Source organism: Cheilinus undulatus, linkage group 7, assembly GCF_018320785.1.
Source record: "Cheilinus undulatus linkage group 7, ASM1832078v1, whole genome shotgun sequence".
Lineage (NCBI taxonomy): Eukaryota > Metazoa > Chordata > Actinopteri > Labriformes > Labridae > Cheilinus > Cheilinus undulatus.
The window spans coordinates 36,429,952-36,440,204 of NC_054871.1; the positions used below are offsets into that span (position 1 = coordinate 36,429,952).

The following is a 10,253-nucleotide window of genomic DNA, read 5'->3' on the forward strand; positions in this document are numbered from 1 at the left end:
ATCAGACTGTGAGTGATAATCCCTGAGCCAAAACAGCTCTTTCTTCCACGCTTCGTAAAACACGCCTTTAGTTGTTAAGCAACCAGTACTTGAGCTAAGAAGTTTCTACCATTGTACTCAAATAATTTGACAATCATCCCTTAACCTTAGAGTTTTCCCAGAATGCTTAAGGGCAATAGGCACTTGTTCACCATGAGTGAAGTTACTCAGTTAGAGAAGTCCCGCCTGTATGGAAGAATCCTTTTGTGGCATTGCTGGTTTTTGTGACTGTTGTCAAATTAATTGACGCTGGTTCCTCAATCTGCAGAGTTTTCCCATCTTCCCTTTTGGGTTGTAGACATGTTGGTACCATGACTGAAGTTACTCAGTTAAAAAAGGCCCGCCTGTATGAAACAACAGTAATGTGCCAATGCTATATTTTTCATTGTGCTAAAATTAATTGACAATCATCCCTTAGTATGCAGAGTTATCCCAGAATCCCTCTGGGCGTAAAACACTTTTGCACCATGAGTGAAGTTACTCACTCAGTAAGAGAAGTCCCACCTGTATGAAGCAATACTGATGTAGCATTGCTGCTGTGCTTCTTATATCTTGAAAAGATACCTGTTGGCCGTTTTCGAATTCGCCTACTATACTAGCAGTGCGTACTGATTTGCCCAAAATGTAGTATGCAGTATGCGAACAAATGCGAAAGTTGCAGTATGCCAAAACTACCAGGATGACGTACTGATTTGGGAAAATTTCACAGTATGCATTGGACCAGTCTGCTTTGCCTACTGTTACCCACAATGCAAAGTGCCAGGTCAGAGTTTGTAATGGCGGAGAGCGATGAAACTTTCACCGGTGCGGCTGACGGTTACAAATGGAAGTGCCATTACTTTTTATCTTTACCTTTTTAACATGTACCATAGCAAAATAAGTTGTAATAGGGTCACTGTTGTTTTTGTTTTGCCATTACGGCTCGTAATGGCCGGAAAGGTGCTGTCAAGTGTGTCCTTTCACTGCACTATACATGCTAAGCTAAAAACAACGGCTATAAAAATCCCAAAAAATCAAATAAAAACACTTCCCAGATTTTTTATGTAAATGGATAGAAAACACTGTAGCGTTGTTTGTAATTGACCAGGGTATGAGGTACTTATGTATACCAGAAACCAGCTAAACCGGGCCAAGCATACTACACAATAACATCCGACTGGCAGTCATATGGCATACTACTGTCAAACGCAGTACGCAGTGCACAATACATACTGTATACTGCGTTTGGCAGGAGTATGCAGTAGGCCAATTTGAAAACAGCCTCTGAGTCAGTATGCACCTTTCAGTGTTTGAAATTAAGGTATGGGGGAAGATTTAAGGGAACATGTAAATGGACTAACCTTGCAAAGCAGATGGATACGCCTGTTTTTCACTGGCAGATCCATCTTGCAAAGATCCCATCTGATCCGTTTTGGCCCAGTTAGAAAGTGAAGGGACCAATCAGCAATGAGGGGCAGTACTTTCAGGCGCGGCAGGGTCATGACGTAAACAAGCAGCAGCAAGAGGCCGGTGCAATCATGGCAGAAGAGATTAGCGTGGATGCTGCAAAAGCGTAAGTTTTATCAGAACTTGACAATATTTCTTCGTTAAAAGAAGAGCAAAGAACAGCAGTGAGTTGTTTTCCTTTCAAAAACAACAAATGTCGAGTACTTACATGTCTATAGTCACCATGTTTCGCATTATTCCTCGGTAGCTGCGCATGTACAGCTCAATGGTGGCTACGTCACGTGTTTTGTTGCTCTGATTGGCCCGACAGACAGAACGTTCATCCAATCACACTCTGAGTTTTTTTCAAATCCTCTGCCTTTTCTCAAATGTTTCCTATTGAAGCTAGCCAGATGGATGTGTGAAACACATCCATCTGATGTGTCAGGTTATCAATGGACGAGAAAAGTAGAAATGTACATGTTATGTTAAGTTGATATAACTTAAAATAGCTAAGTACCTGCTAGTTAACACCTGCTATTTTTAATGAGTGTCACTTAAATTTCTGAGGTAATCAGTTTCCTCTAATATTTTAAGTTCTATTAACTTATCAGGGTTTACAGTGTACTAAGGTTTGTTTACTGAATATGTCAAAGTTAGGTATACTCAAAAATACTGAGGCAATACTTCCCTCAATTTTTTTTTGAGTTCTTGTTACTTATTCAGGTTTACAGTCATGTGCATTTTGCAGTTTTTATTGCTGTTCAGTTATATTTAAAAATGTTCTCTTTTCAAGGAAAACAAATGAGAAACTCCTTTAGAATATTAACCTCTAATGGAAAGCACACCTCTGTGCATTCAGGCTCTGTGACAGCATTGTGAACATAGGGAGATATTATTTTGTTTTCTCAGGTGGGTGAGGTTGTGATGGAGGAAATCTGGACTCCATATTAAATCCTGGCTGAAGGCCCAGCTGTCAGCACCACAAAAGAAATTCCATTCACCTCTGATGTATTTGAGTGGACGCAGCAAAGTCAGAGATATGTCAATAAATGCATTACAAAACGCACTTGCTATTTCTTTGGAAATGTTAGCAGAACAACAATTTTGAATGCAAAGTAGTTCAATAAATATAAAACTTATCCATGCTTTTTGCACAATTTTAAACTCTCCTTCAATTTCAATGTAAAGTATTTCTTAGGCCCTCTTTTGTAACTTTAAACAAAGCTTTGAGAGAAATCAGAGGTTATTTAATGGTTATTTGAATGGCAGGAGCATTTAAAAGTTATCCACAGCTGTTTTCTACACACATGGCTGCATATCTGACAGAATGCAGAAACCAACATGACAACCATCTGACCTCTTTGAGTCGCAGATTCCCACACTGTGCTGTGTATTTGCCACCACCCTCCTGTACCCAGCAAAATAAGGGAAATGAAAATGTTAGTTTTTTCACATGAGTAAATGTACTAATGATAGCAGCAAGGGTTCCTCTTTTCTCAGGGTTGGTATAAGGCCATCCTTGAGATGACACAAATATGTGTGGCCTTTCACAACCCAAAATAAACACACGTCTTCTGACTGCTGTGCCCAGTACAAGTGTGAAATAGAAATATAAAATTTGAATTTTGAAACTCTTCACCATCTTTCTGTTTGTTGGACATTTCTCATAATATGGATGTTTTACATGGATTGGTCAAGATTCACTGTTAAAGGGAATTATTTCAATATCACTATTAATACTGGTAATAATTTTTCTGATATGGATGGTCTTTATCTTCTTGGTTTTCTCCTCCAGCTATAGTTTGACAGGCCTGGTTACGGTTTTTGATGTTTTTATGTTGCTGTGTTCTAATCTGACTCCTTTTTTACCGATGACACTGATGTTTTCTATGATGATGAATGATTTTAAATACTAAAAAACTAAGACACCATTTGAATAATCAAACATTTTAATGCAGGCCTATCTAGTAATAGTGGTCAGGTCTGAAAGTAGCTTTGCATTACCTAATTTTCTCCTGACTTGATAATTGCAACTCACTTCTTCCTGGTATAAATCAAAAATCATTCTCTTCTTAGTGGTTTTATCAGACGGCATCACATCACCCCAGTTTTTGCTTTACTACACTGGCTTCCCATTAGTTTTAGAGTTGAGTTTAAGATTTTGCTAATTACCTTTAAAGCAATAAAGGGCCTGGCTCCACGCTACGTTTCAGATTTATTAACCCCTATGAGCCAGCCTGTAGCCTTAGATTCCTGGATGGGGCCTCCTGATCGTTCCAAAGTCGAGACTTCAAACTAAAGGTGATTGAATGTTTTAGCTTGGTTGTGGTGGAAAAGCAAATCCCTGCCTCGCTTGGCAGCCGTGCCGAATCAAACCAAGCAGAGCCAAGCTGCTCAATGTATTGGAAAAGCCCCATTAAGGTAGTAGGGCCATCAGGGCCCCTCGACTTTGGAACACCCTACCTCAGGAGATAAGGCATGCAGAATCTGTTACATCATTTAAATCACCTCTGAAAACTCACTTTTTATGGACACAGTGTTCACTCTGTTTTATTGCTTCAATTTCTTATTAATGATTTTTTTTTTATTTTAATTTGGGCTGATCTTATTGGCTTGTGATTTTATCCTCCTGATGCTTGTATTGCTTTAATGTTCCCCTTCTTCATACTTATGTTTTTACTTTCCTTTGTCCTACATCATTTTAGTTCTCGAAATGTTTTTACTTCTATTTGCTTTTGCTTTAATTACTTCTTAAAACTTAAGTCCTCGTGGTCTTGTGTAGTTGGGTTCCTGTGTTGGCTGGATGCTCTTGGGTTCTCGTGATTTCTCAGGATGTGTCGGTTTTATGAGGGTCTTGGGACAGTACTTACAGTCTCCCTGAGGGTGTTCATAGATTTGACCTCAGTTGTTGAGTGAAACATGCCAGAAGTCATTAAGTAAAGGCAGAGGAAGAGATTTGAAGAAGTTGGGTCCACTCCTACTTTCACATCTCCTAACACCAACCAATCATTAAGTCAAGTGGGCAGTGATGTCCAAGTGTCCATTTCTGGAAGCTATAAAATCATCAGACACCTTCTTTCATTTGCTGATAGAGCATTTAAACTCTACAGTAAAACATAGTGAGCCTTAACATACAGTAAAGAGCTTCATCAGAGAATCATCCAGAGGTGTCAGAGCTTTACTCTGCATATCCACTTGCTGTTTAAGTAGCATAAGGGACTCAGCTCAGATCACTGATCCTATTTTTGTCATCAAATTCTGGCTTTCTTGAAGGGAAAAGGTCTAATGGCTCACATCATTTATGTTTTCTTTTCAGAAGAAATGATGAAACACACTTCAGACATATAATATCTCTGACTGATGAGAGAACAATGAATCATCATGAAACTCAATCTTTTCAAAACTGTTCTGAAAAGGATCCATTATCCTCCCTGTACTTTCTTTCCAGCTCTTTCCACTGAAAAACACTTGTCTTTTAACAGATTTTTCAGCTTAACTTTCCTTTATCCACTTTGCAGTTTATTTAAGATGGTTTTCTTTTTCTCTTCACCCCTCCATCCCTCCCACTCGTTGCGGTTCGCCCCTATGCCCCAATGAAGCCTCCATCTATACTGAGCCTCTGTAATTATGTCAATGTAATGTATATTTATAGGCAGCTGCCACAGCGCTCTGGCAGACGCTCTGTCCCAGCTGGGAAGCATAGACTGGTGCTGCAAGCTGGGTGCAGGCCGGGTACTCTCTATCCTTGTGGAAACCAGGGATCTGGAGGACATGGAGACAGCGCTGAACTCCAAACAGTTACCTGCATGAATGAGAGTGTTTATGTTCAAATATTCAACCTTTCTCTAACAAGTCAGTATGTGGGAAGTCAGAGTAAAACTCTACATACCTCTGAACCTCACAACGTATTTTTGCTGTATTGATTTTTTTGTACTTTGGTCTAGTTTCTGTCTTCTTTCTTGCTGCATAACTTCCTTTGAATAAATGATTTAACTCAAAATTTTGCAAGGAAAGGAAAGTTTTTACTGCACATGGCCACAACCTGGAACTACTGTTGAAATTATTTAGGAAGGAAAGTTTTTATACTCTTAAAGCTTCACCTATAAACCCTAAAGTTTAGGAATTCCTCAAAGACACCATGTTGGAGATTACGAGATTTAATCTTTATTCCCATGTACTTTTATGATCATTCTTCTAAATAAAAGGTGTAATTCTCCTCTAATCAAGCAGGCATGCCTTCAGAGTTGGCTGTGTCCTTGTAAAACCTTGAGAATGGGCCCTCCCCAGGTGTGATTTATTGAAATAAATGCATGTGTGCTGGATCAGTAGCATTGGTGTCAAGCTATTATTGGGTTCTGATGTTGAAATTATTTACTCATTTCAACACTTTTCCCACCATTTCTTGCCATTGTTGCCACTTTAACAATGTTTTTGTTGCCCCCCAAAGGCCACTATTGCCAATTTTATCCTTGTTCACCTTATTTAATGATTTTTTTAACACTTCTTTTTGCCCTTTTTTGGCACTTTTAATAATTTTTTCTCACCTCTTGCTCCTTTGCCTATTCTGACACAATTTTGCTACTTTTTGCCCCTTTTTACTACTTTTAACCCATTCTTGCGACTTTTAACACCTTTTAAAACACTTATTTTACTTGTTCTTGCCTTTTTTCTGCCAATTTTAAGCTCTTCTTTTAGCACATTTTTACAGTTTTTACCAATTTTTATAAATTATTTTCCTTTTTTCCTATTTTAACCCATTGTTAGCCACTTTTACTCAATTTTTCTACTTCTTTTTACCAATTTTAGCCCTTGTTAGTCTGTTTTTGGCATCCCCATCCCCCTTTTTTATTTCTTAAACCTGTTTTTTCCACTCTTTGTAGTTTTTGGTGCCTATTTTAACACATTTTTGCCACTTTTTGCCCAATTTTGCCACTTCATTTAGTCACTTTAATCCATTTTGGCTACCTATTTTGCCACATTTAGCCAACTTTGATGCCCTTTCTAGCACATTTTTGCCATTTCTTTTAACCACGTTACCCCATGTGGCCATCTTTATGCCACATTTAACCCATTTTTGCCACATGTTGACTTTTTGCCAATTTCCTCACTTCTCTTTTGCCCTTTTCTGACACTTATAACCCAGTTTTCCACCAAATGTCCTTCTTTGCCTTTTCTAACATGATGTTGCCACTTTTTTTTTGGCAGCTTTAACCCATATTTGCTGTCCTAATTATTTGGTCCAGTGTACCCATCCACATGATCAACATAAACAATAAAAATGTTATTCTCTAAGAAATGAAGGCTAAACTACAGGATGAATTAATAAAAATGCATTTTGTTACTTTGATTTTAGTGGTTATTATTCAGGTAAAAAATAAAATATGGTTATCACAGCTTAACTTTACAGTGGACCATGATTTTGCTGACCTTCATGGGCCCACAGTTTGGCTGGGCCCCTGTAAGCTCTCCCCTTTATCCCCCTTATGGACAGCCTTGATGTCAGGGGGGAAAACCCATAAAAATAACCTTTGATCTGTGATAATCAGATGATGTATCACAAATATCTGAAATCAAACTCAGTAGTCAGAAATCATACTGTTCATTTAGTTTAATATGTACATTAAAATAAACTATTTACATTATGTAAAAACATTTTATTTACAAGGCAGTACATTTCTTCAAGACACAAATATGTTTTTTTTTGTACAGACTTTATAGCCCTTTGTCACATGGCATTGAGATGGTATGCACTTTTTGAGAGCTGTATAAGACCCTGATTTGAATGACAACAGAACATTCATTTCAAACGTTCGAGGAAGACAGGATGAAGGCAGTTTTAGAGCAAACATTGTCTCAAAGCTTATTTTATGTGCTGTTAACACAATAGAAACACACAGAAAGGCTGATTGTCTTCAGAATATGGCACTCAGAATAATGCAATATAAAAGGCACTAATGCTAAAATGACAGAACAATCATTATTTTTCAGAGATGGTCCTCTTCCAGTTGCTTCATGTGCCTGACATGTTGAGTGATGATCCTTTAGGTTGTTGTCTATAAACAGCATTCTATACAAAGTAGTACCAGCTACATCATTTAACATACAACAACTTTTATCGTAACAGAATGGATCTGTTTCTGTCGTCTCTGGCTGTATGTTCTTGTTATTTTGGCATCTTTGTTGTTTATTTAAAAAAATAATAATATTAAAAGGATATTTTATTACAAACTATAATCAGAGGGCGCATTACCGTGACCCAAAGAGAAATCACCATAATAAACCAGTAGGTATTACAGTGTGGTCATTAGTGGTGTCATCATGCTGTGTGGATGTTTATGCTCTCTTTGTACCACTTGTAAATACTTTTTAAGGAACTTTTGTGTGAATATATTTGCATAGCATCCTTCTATCGCTGATCACAGGCTTATTACAGTTCTTGTTGCATAGAAGTCCTTGTCTGCTCCATGTTCATTCTCCTGGACCCTCCTCACATATGCCTCTTCATGTGCAAAGCTAGGTGGTCAGACCTGGAGAAAGCCCGTTCGCACAGGTGACACTGGAACGGCCTGTGGCCGGTGTGCTTCCGGAAGTGACGTGTGAGCTCGTCAGAACGAGCGAATTTCCAGCCGCAGCCCTCCCAGCTGCAGTGGTACGGTTTCTCTCCTGTAAACATATAAACAAAATGAAGGTGAGTGACGTCACAGTTTGAGGATATGCAATAAAAGGAGCTGTCATCTATAATAAAGCGACAAGTTTAACATTCACATACCTGTGTGCGTCCTAAGGTGAGCCTTCAGGTGTGAGCTTTTAGTATACGTCTTCCCACAGCCGGCGAATGTGCACGTGTGCGTTGCTGTCCGTTTCCTCGGCCAGGACCGGCGACCTCTCTTCGGTTTGGCGTCCATCATTTCCAGCGGGGAGGACGGCGGGGTGAGGAGGACTCGCTGTCCTGCCGCTGGCTGCTGCTGCTGCAGGCTCATGGCCACGTCCTCCCCGAACATGCCGGGGAACTGGTGATGGTGGTGCGCCCCGGGGTAAGGCAGCTGCATCCCGGCGTGTGCGTGAGGGAATCCCCCAGTTGCGCAGCGGTGTTGAGTCTGGAAACTTTGCTGGAACTTGAGCGAGGTGGAGTTGCACATCTGAGGCTGATGGCACTCGGAGCTCATCAGGTCGTCCGGGCTGAGAGGCGGTGTCAGGCTGCCCATCGGAGCCTGCGGGGAGTTAGCCAACCGGGGCTGCTGCTCGTATGACATCATGCACGAGACGTTCCCCTCGTGCTTGATTTTAGTGCAGCTCTGAGGTACCAGACCCATGACAGGTCCGTAGGTGTCCATAGAGTCGGGCTCTACTTTAATGTTGGGATGCTCGGGGAATAAGTCCTGAGAAGTCTGAAAAGGCGACGAACTGATCAAGAATCTGCCCTGGATGCTGGAGCTGTTCCCGGGGAGGAAGCTGGTGTCCACATCGGAGCGAAGGAGCTCCGCCATCAGGCTGCTGTAAGGCGGAGGAGGGCTGTTCATGTCTGGGACAGATGTGTAGCTGGCCGGCTGCTGGGGCATCCTTGGCTGCTGCTGCTGCTGCTGCTGCTGGTACACAGATGCCTCGGACTCCTGGAGCCGATATGACTCTGCCCCCGTTCCTGCTGCTGGCGCACAGTCAGAGACGGTGCTGTTAGAGAGAATAAACTCAAGATCCAAGAACTTATCCAGGTCCTCGTCGTCTTTTCGTCCCAGGCAGCTGCTCATGCTGGCTGTGACGCTGCTCCACCTCTGGAGCGAGAAGGGAAAGATCAGTCAGGTTTGCCTCTTTGATTACAATTCACAGCTATTCAAACAACCGCAATGAGTAACTTGGTTACCAAGAAATTACGAGTAGCTGTAGGCTATAGTAATGCACTTAAAAAAAGTTTTACAACGTGCTAATTTTCTGGTAAATAACGTCCAGGTAATCTGCAATGACACTGAAATACTACAAAGAGTATATAAAGAGAAAAGCAGTTACATGAAGCGAAAACACCTGTAAATAGAAACAGGGCAACTTACATCTTCCCAACATTTCTCCTTCTGGTTGGCAAATGTAGAGATTGATGGTAAAATGGTCCCACTCAAGGCCATTTCCATGCGTTTCAAATGAAAAAAGTAAAAAAAAAAACTTCCTTAAATACTGAAAAATACCACGTTCTCTGTTTAAAGAAAATCACCAGGGTCCGCAGAGTTTCCAGGGAAAAACTAGAGAGCGCCTTGTCCGATGAGCTGCCGCTCCTCTCTGGTGCAGCTGTGTGTCTGGAGAGAGCTGCTTTTCTTATAAATATCGTTCACAGCCCAAATCAGACCAATGCGAGGCTGGGGGAAGGAAGTGCGTCCAGGATGAGGACGCAGCGCACCGGCCAGCCCCCTAAATTTAGCCTCGGTATAAAAGTCCGAGTAGCCTGAGACTCTGAGCCAGAGAAGTGATGAGAGAGTCAGAGGTGGACTGGTGCGGAATGCTCTCCCTGCTCTGCTGCGTGCAGCTACTTAACGTTCTCCGAGAACACGCCCATCTGTCAAACTGAATACAAGTGGCACTACAGAGAAAGAGAGAGAGGGTCCGCCCTCACGCCAGCACCTCTGAAGACATCAGGAGTAATTAAAACGCTCGAGAGAAAATGATACCAAATTGGCAATCGAAAGCTGTTGCCCTGTGCGTCACATGTGGGTTCCACTGTGCGCCTTTACGCATCAAAGTGCAACAGTCTTCCCAATACATTCCTCATCCTTTAGCTGTGTAATCTGTGTAATCATATATGC

The 10,253-nt window shown here is 41.1% G+C and overlaps 1 protein-coding gene across 1 annotated transcript; it reads right to left on the minus strand.

Annotated features, from left to right (window-relative positions):
- Window positions 1–7,060: 7,060 nt before the first annotated feature.
- Window positions 7,061–9,939, minus strand: LOC121512842 (Krueppel-like factor 2). Its single transcript, XM_041792333.1, has 3 exons — window positions 9,510–9,939; window positions 8,237–9,236; window positions 7,061–8,130 (listed from the first exon to the last, which is right to left on the minus strand). The coding sequence occupies exons 1-3, from the start codon at window positions 9,585–9,587 to the stop codon at window positions 7,955–7,957; spliced, it is 1,254 nt and encodes a 417-aa protein (XP_041648267.1). The 5' UTR covers window positions 9,588–9,939; the 3' UTR covers window positions 7,061–7,954.
- Between the last annotated feature and the right edge of the window lie 314 nt (window positions 9,940–10,253).

Bases quoted from the DNA above. Each gene is read 5' to 3' on its own strand.
- LOC121512842 (XM_041792333.1), bottom strand. From the start codon at position 9,587: ATGGAAATGGCCTTGAGTGGGACCATTTTACCATCAATCTCTACATTT. The intron at 9,237-9,509 runs GTAAGTTGCCCT...TTCTCGCTCCAG, and splicing joins AGGAGAAATGTTGGGAAGAT to AGGTGGAGCAGCGTCACAGC. The intron at 8,131-8,236 runs GTATGTGAATGT...ATATGTTTACAG, and splicing joins TCACCTTAGGACGCACACAG to GAGAGAAACCGTACCACTGC.